Source organism: Mesocricetus auratus, unplaced genomic scaffold (assembly GCF_017639785.1).
Source record: "Mesocricetus auratus isolate SY011 unplaced genomic scaffold, BCM_Maur_2.0 Super-Scaffold_100013, whole genome shotgun sequence".
Classification (NCBI taxonomy): Eukaryota; Metazoa; Chordata; class Mammalia; order Rodentia; family Cricetidae; genus Mesocricetus; species Mesocricetus auratus.
In genome coordinates, this window is record NW_024429196.1 from 2,068,679 (window position 1) to 2,085,066 (window position 16,388).

Below are 16,388 nucleotides of genomic sequence, written 5' to 3' on the forward strand. Positions count from 1 at the left end.
AACAATACAGAGAATATAAAATATAAAATACAATATATTCAACACAGAAATTTTGGAAAATAGAAAAAGCACAAAGAAAAATATAAGTTGAGATGTAGTTCAGTGGCAGAGTGTGTGGCTAGCATGTGTGGTCCTGTGTACTGGGGGAAACAACTTTAAAACAAAGTTGTCTTTTAGCAAGAATGGTGATGAACACCTGTAATCCCATCGCTTGGGAGCAGGAGAATGGAGAGTTTGAGGCCAATAGGGGTACAAAGACTTTGTCTCAAAACAAAAGAAAAACAATCCATTTGCCCCCAAATAACTATCAGTTTGAGCTACACAGTTACTATTCCTACTTATATATGTGTGAACAAAGAGACTGGCATCCTATGCTTCCATAGCCATGCCAATGCTTTTCTTACCTTGGGAAATATTCCTAATGAACATGACTTTAAAAGCTGCTAGTTAGTTTTCCACGCAATAGAAACAGAAGGGTCTTTGCCAAACTCTTTTTACAAGGCTTTAATAACCTTGATGCCCAAGTCAAACAAAGACACAACTAAGAAAGAGAACTTCAGACCAATATCCCTCATGAACATTGATGCAAAAATACTCAATAAAATACTGGCAAATCAGAACACATCAGAAAACTCATCCACCATGATCAAGAAGGTTTCATCCCAGGGATGCAGGAATGTTTCAACATACAAAAATCCATCAGTGTAATCCACCATAAAACAAGCTGACAAAAAAAAAAAATCACATGATCATCTCACTGGATGCTGAAAAAGCCTTTGAAAAATCCAACACCCCTTCATGATAAAGGTCTTGGAGAGATCCGGAATAACAGGAACATACCTAAACATAATAAAAGCCATATACAGCAAACCAACAGCCAACATCAAACTATTTAGACAGAAACTCAACGCAATTCCTCTAAAATCAGGAACAAGACAAGGCTGTCTGCTCTCTCCATACATCTTCAATATTGTACTAGAAGTTCTAGCTAGAGCAATAAGACAACAAAAGGAGATCAAGGGGATACAAATTGGAAAGGAAGACGTCAAACTTTCATTATTTGCAGATGATATGATATTTTACATAAGTGACCCAAAAAACTCTATCAGGGAACTCCTACAGCTGATAAATACCTTCAGCAATGTGGCAGGATACAAGATCAACTCAGGAAAATCAGTAGCCCTACTATATACAGATGAAAAAAGGGCTGAGAAAGAAATCAGAGAAACATCACCCTTTACAATTGCTACAAACAACATAAAATACCTTGGGGTAACACTAACCAAACAAGTGAAAGACCTATATAGCAAGAACTTTGAGTCTTTAAAGAAAAAAATTAAAGAAGACACCAGAAAATGGAAAGATCTCCCATGATCTTGGATAGGTAAGATCAACATAGTAAAAATGGCAATCTTGCCAAAAGCAATCTACAGATTCAATGCAATCCCCATTAAAATCCCAGCAAAATTCCTCACAGACCTTGAAAGAACAATTCTCAACTTCATATGGAAAAACAATAGACCCAGGATAACCAAAACAACTCTGTTCAACAAAGCAACATCTGGGGGCATCAGCATCCTTTACTTCAAGTTCTATAACACCTGATCTTTGATAAAGAAGCTAAAATTATACAATAGAAAAAAAGAAAGCATCTTCAACAAATGGTGCTGGCATAACTGGATGCTGGTATGTAGAGGACTGCAGATAGATCCATGTCTATCGTCATGCACAAAACTTAAGTCCATATGGATCAAAGACCTCAACATAAATCCAGCCACACTGAACCTCTTAGAAGAGAAAGTGGGATGTACCCTTGAACAAATTGGTATAGGAGACCGCTTCCTGAACATAAAACTCCAGTAGCACAGACAATGAGATCGACAATTAACAAATGGGACCTCCTGAAACTGAGATGCTTCTGTAAAGCAAAGGACACAGTCAACAAGACAAAAAGGCAGCCCACAGAATGGGAAAAGATATTCACTAACCCCACATCTGACAGAGGGCTGATCTCCAAAATTTGTATGGAACTCAAGAAGCAAGTCTCCAAAACAACAAAGAATCCAATTAAAAAGTGGAGGACTGAACTAAATAGAGAATTCTCAATAGAGTCTAAAATGGCTGAGAGACACTTAAGAAAAGTGCTTAACACCCCTAGCTATCAGGGAAACCCAAATCAAAGCAACTCTGAGATACCATCTTAATCCTGTCAGAATGGCTAAAATAAAAAACATCAAAGACAGTTTATGCTGGAGAGGATGTGGAGAAAGGGGAACACTCCTCCACTGCTGGTGGGAGTGCCAACTCATACAGACACTTTGGAAATCAGGAAAATGGGAATCAGTCTACCAGAAGACCCAGCAATTCCACCCCAAAGATGCCATTCATACAACAAGGACGTGTATTCCACTATTTTCATAGCAGCATTATTTGTAACAATCAGAACCTGGAAGCAACCTAGATGCTCCTCAACTGAAAAGTGGATAGAGAAAATGTGGTAAATTTACACAATGGAGTACTATTCAGCAGAATAAAACAATGGAATCTTGAAATTTGCAAGGAAATGGATGGCACTACAAGAAACCATCCTGAGTGAGGTATCCTGTTGGGGAAGTCCTGTGCATTTGTCAATAAAGACTGGCTGGCCAATAGGAATCTAGATAGGTGGGGCTAGGAGTCCAGGAGGATTCTGGGAAGAAGAAACACAAGAGGGTTCGAAGATGTAACCGCCATTGGGGTAGGAAGCCTGGAACTATTCTCCGGTAAGAGACATACTTAGATTAACAATTATGGGGTAATTACTTAAGTCAGAGCTAGCCAGTTAGAAACAAGCAAGGCCAAGAGCTTCATAATTAATATAGCCTCCTGTGTGTTTATTTGGGACTGATGCCGATCTAGAACCAGGCGGGCGGGAAGGCTCCTCTCAAGGAAAAAGCTTCCCTTAACAGTATCCCAGTCACAAAAGACAACCATGGTATGCACTCACTCATATATGGAAATTAGACATGGATCAGGGGAGTGCCAGCCTACAATCCCACTGCCAGAGAGTCTGGGAAACAGAAACTTCATCCAGTGACGGATGGAAGCAGAGGCAGACACCCACAGCTAAACACTGAACTGAACTCCTGGAATCCAGTGATAGAGAGGGAGGACTGATGAGCAAAGGGGTCAAGACTAGCCTTGGTTTAACCCACAGAAACAGCTGACCTGAACAGGATGAAGCTCTTGGACCCCAGACCGATGGCTGGTAGGCCAGCATGGAACTGATCCAGACCCCCTGAATGTGGATTTCAGTGAGGAGGCCTAGACAATCAATCAGGCCTTGGGTAGTAGATCAGTATCTGGCATAAAATGGACTTTGGGTGTCCATCCCACAATGTGGGATGTTCTCTCAGCCTAGACTCTTGGGGGAGGGCCTAGGCCCTGAATGAAATGAGACTCTGGAGATCCCCCATGGAGGGCCCCACCCTCCCTAGGGAATGGAGTGGGGATTGGGTGGGGGGCTGGGGTGTCCTGGGGGGGGACAGAGGAGCATGGGAGGTAGATGGAGCTGGGATTGACATGTGAAGCAAGGTTGTTTCTAATTTAAATAAAAAATTATGAATTTTTAAGATTATAATATGAGTATAAATACATCATTTCTCCCTCCCCTTTCCTCCTTTTAAGTCCGTTTATAAACCCTTCCTTTCTCTCTTTCAAAAAAAGCTGCTAGTTACATTTTATAATTTGATTGTTGAATAATAATTCTCTGTGACTGAATATTTAAATTATATGTAATATTCAGTAATTAATTAATACCATAATCAACAGATTCACAAATATCTGTATAATGTATAGTCATATTATTTTTACAGTAATGTATCCTATAATGGAATCACTTGGTAGCTGGGGCCTCCCAATACATACTGTTAAGTATTCTGCTGGAGCATAATGAATGTACTCCACACCAGTGTTCTTTCATTTCAGATTCACTCAACTTGAATACCTTGATAAAAGCTTTTCCTTCTCAATAGAAAATGGCATAGTTTTGATCATCATCAATTAGAAAAATCATTGTCTAAAATTCTTTCTACTCCTTTTGTCTTACTTTAAAATGTAGAAAAACTCATCCAAGTAATTTTCCTAGCCTCTAACAACACAGATCATTTGCAAGACTGCAATGTCCTCTGGTTCTCAGAGAATAGAAATGGCCCTTCAAGAAACCACCAGAGGCAAAGACGAAGGGAGGGGCAACAACAGAGATCTAACCCAGCTCTGAGATCTCCAAGAAGCTCTGGTGTGTACTGGATTTACTGAAACTGAACTAGGTAGCCACTGGCACTAGCTTATATTTTGACTCACATCTCTTCCAGACCTGACGTACAAGAATTCAGCTAGGTATGAGGATACTCAGGACCAAGGGGTAATAGGTTCTTCTTTCTAAAATCTCTAGAGGCATCTGCGCTGAGGGTGTCCTATGACTAATGTGAAAGGACTTCAGAGTTAAAGTAATAATAATGGTTCCAGAGTATCTTCCCATACATTCATATCCCTATCAAAGGCCCTATATTCTAAATGAGACACACCAGGATCAGAAAGCAGATCAGGATTTCAGACCTGTACAAGAGTTGGGTGCCCTTTTCTTCTACACATCGTCTTTAGAGAGAAGCAAACTACTGTTTAGTTACCAAGTAGTTACATTGTGGTGGCAGTCACCTCCAAACTAACAGTTGGTTTAGTAGAATCTAGTTAATAGCTTGATCCCTATGCTTCTTCCCACGAGGGTAATGGAATTAGAGACACGGGCCAAACACAACAGATTTGTAACTGCTGGCAACAAACTTGACTTGTTAGCCAGAGCTATGTGAACTAAGTATATGGCAACCCTAAGACCTCTGGTGGTCAATCAAGAAGCAGCAGTCCTAGAGGACCAAGGGAGTGAGGCATGAACAGTGGAAAACAAGAACTCCCCAGGTTCCCTCTGCTCCTCTTCAGCCATCATTTGTGACTGTTCTAGGATTTAGAATGAGGAGCCGACTATGGAGGTGTGGAGATTGTAAGTCCAGCTCCATACCACAGATTTGGCATTAAAAGTAGTGATAGGGAATCCAAGTTTTCAAAGGAAGGACTATATTCACTGGAAGTACAAGTTCACTTTTCACTTCCCCTACTGTTGGTCTCACCCTGACCCTCCAGCCTATCCCCCAGAAGAGTCCACCTTTCCACCTCCCCTACTGTTAGACTCATCCCCCAAAACTCCAGTCATCTTGGTCCCAGCAAAATTTATAAACTCTCTTGCCAACTTGAACAATCCCCAACTTACAGGGGTGTTATTGCACCAAATTCGTTTATGAATCCATGGTTTAGAACTCAGAGTAATCTCTCAAAGGAACAACAACTGATTTAGGAAATACATGTTCTGCCCAAGATATTCAGAACATCCACAACAAAGCTCTTAAAGTTTGATCAATTCAATGACAAAAGATGAAGATGAGAGGTCATGGACTTAAGACAGAGAATCAGAAAAAGGAATGTGATGTTCCTTTTTGGTAGGTGAGGGTAAGATTAGATGAAGAGGTAGATGAGGCTGAAATCTGGCTGCTTTGTCTATCCTCTGCTTCTCTCCCTTCTGAGTGTCTCTCTACTGTCTGGAGGACTCATCAGGTCAGCTAATACTTCTATATTTTGAGCATTTCATCTCCTTAATCATAAACAAGTGAGAGAAGCTGATTCCTGAAGAGGATTCCAATGACCCAACCTCCTTCCCAGAGTCCATTTCAAAAGAGGGTATCTTTTAGAGCAACTGAACCAATAACTAAAGGAATTTCAAGTTTAGGTGGATTAGATAAAATGTCTAAGTTAAGATGATTCTGGAGAGGAAAAGAAGACAGACATCCCTTAAATATGGAATCCTCACCCTTAGCTGCCCATCCTCACCCTTGGCTGCCTACAAGACCCTCCCAGAGTGGCTTCAAAGTTCAGTTTTCTAAGACCTCCCCCCCAAGACAGATGCCTCCAGAATGTATGTATCCAGGTGACTCCAGTGGTGATTTATGTGAATCCACAACTGTAACCAGGTACTTGCACCTCTCAGACATGTTAACTGGTTTTCCACAAGGTTCCTAGTGTCTATGTCTTAACAAGTGGTGATACTAAGTCCCCTATGGGTTGAAGGTAGAGAGCTTGGTCAGATCTCTCTGTGAACTTGAAGAGTTCCTGATACCCTGGATACACTCCATCCTTCTCTCTTATCTGATCTAGGGTTCAATGAAAACTGGTAGACTTTATTCCAGGCTCCTCAGAGCTTGAGCAGCTGCCCCAAACCACAGAGCACAAACATCTTCAGGTCTTTTCACTTCCCCCACAAGCCCTATGTATTTCCAAAAGGTTCTGTACTGTCCATCTCCTAGCAGTGAGCTCTACCCTAAGAAGTGAATGCACTAGGTGAGGTCACTCAGATAATTAACTATGTGCTATGATGTATCGCTTCCCAGTTCCCATGGTGACCATCTCAGTTTATGCTCATTGGCCATCACCCCATACCTAAGTGCTGGGGCAATGAGGGAAAGGAACCTTATGTGATCAAGCATATATACCTAAGGGCCTCAGTTTCCTTCTAACAGGACTAAGTCACTAACCATGGAAACTAGTTACAGTCCTCAATACCTGGACTAAGGCAATGACTATCACATACAATCATAAATGGTGCCTTCAACTCAGAAAACTTGGTCCATGAAAACAGAACATTTTATAGGTAGCAATTTTAGCACTTCATGTGATATTATGGGTTGTTATTAGATGTCTACTTTCTTAAACATATAAAATGTCCCAGATTTTCAGTCAGGCTATTGATATCCAGGTCCTAATATAAAAGTTCTTTGAGACCTCTGGCAGACCTGGTTGCTGTCACTGTGCTGATGGGGACAGGAGAGTACGGGGAAAAATAGATCTTCCGTTCTTTAAATGAGGAAAGTAAGCCCCCCCCAATGCAACCCAAAGATTTCCTCCCTTTTCCCTTTTAAGATCAGGATCTGAGGCCAAATGTAGCAGGATACTACTGCCTAAATCCCCCAAGCTCCTGAGAAGATCATGGCTAGACCATCCCACTCTTAGCAGAGCCTAAGTCCCCATCTGGGTATTGGAGGGAGGAGGTCTCATTTCATTTAAAAGTCAAAACACTATTGGTTCTGTGCTGGGATGGCTTCAGTCAAAATTAAAAGGGCAAAACTGTACATACATACACATGAAACAATGAACATATTTCAGGACATCAATATTTAAAGTAAGGCAAAATGCTAGTTTCTTTATGTAAATGGAAACATGCACAACTACCACAGTCACTTAAAGAAAATTCTTAAGTGTCAATGACCCACAGGTTTTCACTCTTCCAGGTCCTATAGACAGCTTTCTGGTGAAGTAAAGATATCCACCCTGGGGACTGGAGAGAAAGTTCAGGTTAAAAGCACTGCTTGCTCTTCCAGAGGAGTCAGGGTTCAATGGCCAGCATCCACATGGCAGTTCACAACATTCCAGTCCCAGGGGGTCTGATTCCCTATTCTGGCCTCCAAGAATACTGTATTCACATGGTGCACACACATCTATACAGGCAAAATACCCATACACATAAAACAAGAGTAACTTAAAAAATTACCTAGCCAGGCACAGTGACATGCTTTTAATCCCAGAACTTGGGAGGCACAGCAAGGAAGATCTCCATGAGTTTGGGGCCAGCCTTGTCTGGGGTCTAACCTATAGACAAGGTTAGAGAGACCCTGTCTCAACAATACCACCAAAACAAACAAACAAGCCCCCAAACCCCAAGCCAAATAAACCAAAAAGAAGTCTGCACACCCACCATTTGATGGTATACTTGAGGTTTGGTTGACTGACTGTGCTGTCGTCTAGGAAGATGGTAGAGCAGGAGCTGTACTTCCTTGATGTCTGGCCTGGAGGATGCTAGAAAACAAGATGACAATAATTACATAAGGCTTAAAATTCTGCCAAGTAGCATGTACCAGCTAGTTTTTGTCAACTTGACACAAGCTGGTGTCTTTGAGAGAGGGGACACAGTTGAGGAAGCACCTTTACCAGACTGGTTGGTGGGAATCTGTGGGGCGTTTTCTTCATGGATGATCTATGTGGGAGGGCACAGGAAAGTGTGGGCAGTGCTGCCCTGGCGCTGGTATCCTGGGTGCTATAACAAAGCAAGCCATGCAAGCATTGAGGAGTAAGTCTGTAAGCAGTGTTTCTCAATGGCCTCTGATTCCTGCCCTGAATTCACTAGGAGATGGACTATATGACTGGGGCATTTAATCTGAAACTAACCCTTTCCTCTCCAAATTGATTTTGGTCATGGTATTTTTACCACAGCAGCAGAAACCATAACTAAGGAACGACAATGCCCCTTTCTCTGAGATCTGAGCACAAAGGAAACATGTCTTAGCAAGAGCTCCACCACAATTACTAACAGGGCAGAAATACTAGGCCACACTGGGATTTGTCTTGTTCTTCTACACTAAGTCACTACCACTCCTAGTTCCCTAGTTCCTAGGGACCACAGAAAACCTGCTGCTCGCAGTGGACATTTGGTGAATACATACAGGGAAGGTGGTTTCTTAGTTATATGCAGTAAGATCAAGTTGAGCATCCACTGTACCCATTTTTCTAGGTGCAAAGTTGACTTTAGAGTCAAAAATATTTCATCCCAGATCGATAGAAAGCCTCTTGCCTAATAAGCTTAGATTCACATGAATTTCTAAGTGGAAATAAATGTTCTTCTGTTAGGGACACATTGTATTCTGAAGTGGAAGAGTGGGCTTTTGCACAGATGACCGTCAGGCAACAGGTGCTCTTATGCCTGTGGTTTCTTAGTGACTGCAGAAGTTCAAGTTCTGGGGAGAACTTTAGCAAGAAGACAGCTTCTGATTGGCAACATGAACTTTATAGCCATTACTGCTAACTGAATGCTAGGAGATATTTGTCAAATGTTTGGGAAATAGTTAGAAAGACTTCCATCTGGATAATTCCAGAGAGGGGGGCTGGTGAGGAGAAGAAAGAGAAGCGGGAGGAAGAGAGAAGGAGGAGGAGGAAAAGAATCAAGCCGTGCAAACAAAGTTCCTTTTGCCTGACACTTATTTTTAGAGGCAGGTGTCATTGTCAGCAATGAAACCAAATCCCTTATAAATCACAGAATCACCTGCCTGACCTGTCTACTTTTAACAAAACCCCCAGGATAGACTACCTGAACAGATGTCTACTCAGTATGTTCACATCTGCTTCCTATCTGTAGGTTTTCTCAGCAGTGAAACTATAAAAATCTTCAGCAACCAGAGAACTACATAACGATGCTAAAACCACAACTTTCTCTTGGCAATACTGCTTAGTATCTACTGTGTCTGCTTCTTTAACATAGCACTAGGGAGCACCTCTAGCAGCAGTGCCATAGAGTACTTTGTTAGCAGCAGACAGGTCAGAAGCACCAGCCTCAGACCATGAGACATGTTCTCGGGCTTCCAGCTCAAGCTCACTATTAGGTGCTTGTGCGTGGAAAGGGCATTAAAAAAGCTTGCCAAGTTCAGGTTAGGATTTCAACATAAGTTTATCATGGCATTTCAGGTCAGTCAAATAATCAACATTCTCTTAAGGTATTTGGGGATGCTATTAAAAGCTATTCTCTTGTAGCAATTACTGAAATAATATATTAAGAAATGAAGTAAAGTTGCAGTTATGGTATTTTCATACCGCAGGAACAAAATCTACTGCTCCCACTGCATCAACGGATTCTGATATAAAAATTCAGCATTCAGCTATCATGCTAATAAATATTTTAGAGACGTTATGTTAGTAATTCAAACAAGGCAAAAAGACAAAGCGGCATTTTACTTCTAGATCCTTCCTCTCAGATGAATTCCTGAAGACACAAGTATGACGCAAGCTGCCAAGAACTGAGGCTATGGGGCAGTGCTCCACTGCAGCAAGGAATACAACCTTGCTGAACCTCCCTTCATCTAGCACTGAGTCAGTGGGCAATAACACATACTTGGTTTGCAGACTGAGGGCTCAAAGGTCGGTTTAGTCTCTCACCAAGGTATCAGTCCTGGCCTGGGCCCAGATTTTAGTCATTACATCCCAGAACTTATAGCTAACATTCCTTCTAAGGCTACAATTCCACTCCCAAACCAATAATTTCTATAATTAATTCCCCTACCCCCAAATTTCCGCTTCAGGGTATTTCATCACTTTAAGTGCTATCGGCATCAAGCCACTGGTTGAAATTCTCAAAGTGTAAGCTGTCTCTGACCTAAAACCTCATGCCACTAACATGCTAAAAGGAGAAACCTACCAGGAGAGCGTGTGCCAGGGATGCTGCCTTGTTTGGGTGTGGGAACACCAGACCTTGAGCAGAGACCCACTTCCCCTTCTGCCTGGGAGTAGGCAGCTGTAAGACAATGTTTACTAAAAACATGTTTACTAAAAACAATACAATGCCTGGGGGCATTAAGTTCCTGGAAAAGGCCTGCCCGCAGAAACCACCCTGAGCTCGACCTTGTCCAGAGACTAACCGCCTCTTCTGCCACGCCCAGATCAGTTTCTGGGGTCAGGGCAGAACCAGCCAGGGTAGAGGAGAGAGCAGAAGCTTCTCTGGTGGGAGCCTTTCTTAGGAAGTTTTCTTGAACCTTTTTGGAGCCTGCTTAAAGTTTTCTTTACATCGTTGAAAGAGTCTCTGTGTTGTCAATCCCCGACACCCTCCGCACGTTCTCGGACACAGGCCGCGCAGCAGACGCGACATTTGGGCTTGTATGTTGAGCTGTTCTAAGAGCACAGCAGGAGGATGGGAATACCATGCACCAACATCAGACCACAGTGCCACAACACAGCCAGCTTTAACTTCCCAATGCCTCTGATGGCGCCAAAGCACTAGTTGTGTTTCCAAAAGGCAGTTACAGTACACTCACTCAAGCTTCATCAACATTTTAGATGCTATTCAGTACACTAGACAGTTCTCAGCTTCAGTCAAATGTTATATTTAATTACTGTCCTATGATTCTGAATATAAAATAAACAGTATGCTTATTATACATATGTGACATACACTCTCCCTACAAGTTCCAATCTGCTGGTAAAAAGATGACAGGAAGAGGCATAGGAGACACTAGTTACAAACCACAACAATGGCCAGCACAGCAAGACATATCCAAGGGTGCAGTAGTGGCATTTCTAGCTCAAGGGTAACCAACAGCCACCTAATTAGATCTGAGGCCCATTCAAAAGGAGGAAATTCATGCCTGGTACTGTAACTTAACCAAACACTAATGGTTGGTGAGGCCAAGAACCCTAGAGGAGAACCCACTAGTAATAACTTCCTAAACCAGTATAACTCCCAACTCCAGTATATTTATCCTTATATCTACATTGATAAGTGTAACTGTTGTTGATCATCAAAGAAACTTCTTTTTGCAGCAGATGAGGACCATCACAGAAATTCACACCTAGTCAAACTACAGAGAAGTACTAAATGTGGGGTGCCCATCACTAGCTGATACATCTGCAGCACAGGAAACAACATGGAAGATGTTCTGGGCAGAGAAGTCATAAAAGTCAGAAGACCAGAATGTCTGCTGAGAAACTGTTTTCTATATATGACAGAGTTGCACCCATGAAATCTTAACAATATGGCTACCTAAATAAGACTTGCACAATGACATAACTAGCTGATATGCCAAGGCAGAGGGGGATATATCTCACAAGGTCCCACTACTAGATGAAGAGCTACAGGCAACTAATGGCTGCACAGTGAGGGAGAGTCAGTCTTTTCCAGGGATGAGTTCCGTGATAGGTTATCCAATCCCAAGTGGACAGGGATGCTGCCTTGTTTGGGTTTGTGTACTGAGATGTTCCTCTAAGAACACAGCAGGAGGGTGAGATATATGAGCACATGAGCAATTTTTGTCTCAGTGTTGTACCTAAGACCTGATGGAACATACTGAAAAACAAACTAGGGATTGTGGACAACTGGATACCTTTTATCTTGTTCCTGACTCTAGTGGATATACTTTGTTTTTCCCTATTTAGCATGATGTTAGGCATAGAACTGCACATAAGACTGACTTTTTAAAATTATTATTATACTTAGATGTTTCTCTATTCCTTGTCTCTTAGGGCTTTTTTTTTGAGGAGAATGTTAGATTTTGTAAAGCAAACAAACAAGGAGCCCTTCTGTATCTACTGATATGATCATGTATTGCCTCTTGAGCCTATTTATGTGATGCATTAATTTATTGATTTGTGTATGTTTGAAGCATTCCTGAGTCTCTAGAATGAAGCCAACATGATCATGGTGATATATATATATATATGTATATATATATATATTTTTTTTTTTTGCTGTGTCATTATCTGTGGTAAGGTAATATTTATTGGGTTTGAAAAGACAGCTTGGTAGCACTCCTTCCTTTTTTATAACTTTTCTCTCAATTTGAAACTACCTCTAAATAACTCAATTCCTTCATCTTAGTGTATTTCACTGAACCTTCTTTAGCATCCTAGCTGTTGGATACATTTCTCTACCAATGAGAGCAAATCTCTTAGAAGTAAATTTGAGAATTTTAAAAACATCAGATTCCAGGCTGTGGAACTGGATATAGATATAGAATTGCTGTGAAATAATCTTTGTACACTGTAAATAAGTATTACTCTCATTTGTTAATAAACATCTGATAGGCCTCTATCTGGGCAGGAAGTGACTGGGTGAGAGAGCCAGACTAGGAAAATGCTGGAGTTAGAGTCCCCAGCCAGACATGGAGAGGAAACAGGAGATGCAAGAGAAAGACAGGTTAAGTCACATGGCAGAATCTAGATTGATATAAATGGGTTAATTTAAGTTGTAAAAGCTAGTTAATAATAAGCCTGAGCATTTATAACTAATATTACGTTTCTGTGCACTTACTGGGGAGCTGGTGGTCCCAATGACCAGCTGACACAGAATGAAACTAGCAAAGATCCTATTTTATAAGAAATTCTTTTTCGATTACTCAGTACAGTCCATGAGAAGCAATCAGTTTAGAACTAAACTACATAAAAGGAACAAAAACTACTAAAGTCAGTGTTCCTAAAATGAGATGAGCATAATATATGACCACTTAGGAAACTGGGCCTTAATAAGTATATAACAAAATACCCTAAATTATACCCAAATACTAGAAAAACATCATCAGCTATTAATATAGAACCTGGAAAAATACACATTTACCTAGCCTCTCGTGAGCCATACTAAACTGTAGACATGTGCTGTTATCAGTTTGCAGTCACCTTCCTTTCACTGCTTCCCACTGAGTCAATCAGGACAGCCATCATGACTCATTTGAGAGGACAAAGACTAGTACTTAAAACACTTTTCAAGACTGCCAAAACTAGGGCTTCAATGTTCTTTTGGCTCTGGGTCCAAATAGTTAAGAAGACTCTTGCTTAACTGACACATGATTTCAACTTACATTATTATAAGTTTTCAGAACAATCACCTATCTTAATGTTAAGGCACATCCTCTGAAGTTTTTGCAAGAAAATGACACTATAAAATATCTTCTATTTAAATTCCTGGTTTTAAAACACATTTGCAGTGCACACCTTTAATCACAGCATTTAGGAGGCAAAGGCAGGTGGATCGCTGTGCATTGGAGGCCAGCCTGGTCTACAGAGTGAGTTCTAGGACAGGCTCCAAAGCTACACAGAGAAACTCTGTCTCAAAAAACCAAAAAAAAAAAAAAAAAAAAAAAAAAACAAGAACAAAAAAATCAAACCAAATATTTGCAATAAAAAGGACATGAGAAAGGAGAAAGGCTGGTCATTCTACTCCTGACCTGTCTTGGAATGACATCTGTCTAAGAATAATTAATTCACAATACATATGCTGTTGCTAGGAGACAGGGGGATGTCAGAAAAATGAGGCATCCACAAATGTTATGAGTTTTCTTGTATTTTGGGAAGATTCCCAACTGCAATTATCTCTCTCTCCATGAGACCTCTCATTTTGTTGCCTCTTGTAGATTTCCTTTGTTTTGGGTATGTTAAGGTTTGTTGACAAGGAACCCGACATAAAGTTTTACAAGTGAAACGACAGTGTGGGGGACTAAGTTTTAGTTTTCCCTACAAGGGATACAAAATTATGAAACTCAATCTTCAACATAAAGGCCTTGCAGTTCTGATACACAGTTCTTTAACAAAATTTAATCTAGCCTTAATGAATTAAAAGAAAAATTGCTTGTCTTTCTACCTCAGCTTTCTCTTATGCCCTTTTCATGTTGTCTGGGATGTAATTCATGCCATCAATACCATTTCTGATATGTAAAACTGGCTGTCTTATAACTACCTTATAGACTTCAACTGTAAATAAACTATTGTGTCTGATAAAAGAAAAAACAAACAACAAGAAAACCAATCTAGAGGGCCAAGGGAAGGGCTGATGAAATGGCTAACATGTCCTCACATAATAACACAAACAAATTTTTTTAAATTATTAAATAAAAAAAAAACCCTGACAGGAACTAGGAAGTGATATGTGTATACAATGGATGCCACTACGCAGATGAATCACCCTATGGGTTTAGCATGTGTCTTCTGATGGCCCTAAGAGTCTGAAGTATACAGCTTTATCCTTAAGCACGTCAGAATCTACAAGATCTGAAATGCTGAATAACAATCCTGAGCCAGCCTCCGTCGGGTCAGATTCATCACTGCGGTTTTCAGTGAGAGTGTAGAGCATACTTACTCTGGCAGTTCACATAACTCTATCATTCCTTACCTTGTAGTAGCAGTTTGCTATCTTAAAGAACAAGACACATGTTTAAACAAGAGGTGTGGTTATACCTGGTCTGTTACAGAGTTTGCCAAGCAGTGGTGGGGAAGAGACTGGAGAAGGTAGGTGTACCTGTTACTACCCTGTGCAGCCACCATGGAGAGATATACTGCTCAGAACGGCCAAGGAACTAGAGGGAAAGTTTGAAAATGCTTTTAAAATTAAAAGGCCAAGTTTAGTCTCTCCACACATAGAAACTGGTTTTGAGCACACACACACACAAATGTGTGGCCCTGTACCACAAACAACAACTGTGTAGAAGAGAGAGGAAGCAGACAGCTACTCTTGAAAAAAAAATTATGTATTTATTTGAAGGGAACTGCACTACACAAATAAAAAAAATAAACAAAGCCCAAAACCAGGAATTTGGTGTGAGCAGAAATGAACGGTTCAAAATTAAAAGCCTTTGCTTTGTTTGAGCCTGTGTAATGTGGTGGTGGCACTGTGGTCTTGTCCACAGGCATACTTCCTTCCACAGCAGCCTTATGGAATCTGGAGACAAGGCACTGGAAGTGACTCCCGAGTAATGCCTGGCAATCAGCTTTCTATCACCCCATCAAGTCTTCTAAATGCCATACAACACATAGGGTGTCTTCACCTACCAAAGTCTATACTGTACGATCGTGAGGAAAAACATGGGAAAGCAGTTTCACTTACATGGTTAATGAAGAGACTCTTGCGTTTTTCTCTCACTGTGAAAACAAAAGATGGGACAAAAATGTTACATGCTTGCATGTCAACCCCTGAAGGATGCTGAGGAACGAGTCTCTTTACCATGGTCCTATTGTTCTATCAACCAATGTCCTCAGTTACTCATTTATCAATTTTAAGTGTAAAGAAGCTACAAAAATGCAGATATAAACTTGACTGACTGAGGTTAATACACAGGTACTTTAACAATAACATAATACATGTAGCTGAAGTCAATGGAAGAGTAAGAGATTTCATTACCTGAATGAAGTATTAGTAAACCTCATGAAAATTATATATGTATATCTCCAGTAGTTTAAGGTAATTATAAGAGAACTACTTACTTCTAACCCAAATGTATTTTTTTTTTTTTTTGGTTTTTTCGAGACAGGGTTTCTCTGTATTGTTTCGGAGGCTGTCGGTCCAGCCCGGCCTCGAACTCACAGAGATCCGCCTGCCTCTGCCTCCCGAGTGCTGGGATTAAAGGCGTGCGCCACCAATGCCCGGCCCCCAAATGTATTTTTAATGGATCCACATCATATGATGAATTATTAGTAAACACAATGATATCCCTAACAGGAGACCAAGTGACGGGGAACAAAAGTGTTCTACAGTGAAGGATACTTGCTTCCTGTGGAGGTACTGGGCACAGGCCGGAGCTTATTTAGAAGGCTCCAAGGAGCATTTGCAGGTGAGCCTCCCCACAGTAAATGGTGTTGCGTCCAGCCTTGGTGTCTGTACATTCTTGCCTGCACTGTACGGCTTTAACCTCAGCTTTTGTCACAACAGGCACCCTTCTTCAGCCTTAGAAAACAGAAGACTGCCAGAATACACAGAGAAACGTGTGATAAACTGTCACCAAATCTTG

The 16,388-nt window shown here is 41.0% G+C and overlaps 1 protein-coding gene across 2 annotated transcripts in view; it reads right to left on the reverse strand.

Annotated features, from left to right (window-relative positions):
* The window catches only part of Ccny (cyclin Y), a 134,744-nt gene that overhangs the window by 29,471 nt on the left and 88,885 nt on the right, over positions 1-16,388 (reverse strand). For both annotated transcript variants that reach the window (XM_005083449.4, XM_013123078.3), the window contains 2 exons: positions 15,488-15,522; positions 7,835-7,935 (listed from right to left, as the gene is read on the reverse strand). In XM_005083449.4, the coding sequence (XP_005083506.1) occupies positions 7,835-7,935; positions 15,488-15,522 (136 nt within the window). The remainder of the gene's footprint in view (positions 1-7,834; positions 7,936-15,487; positions 15,523-16,388) is intronic.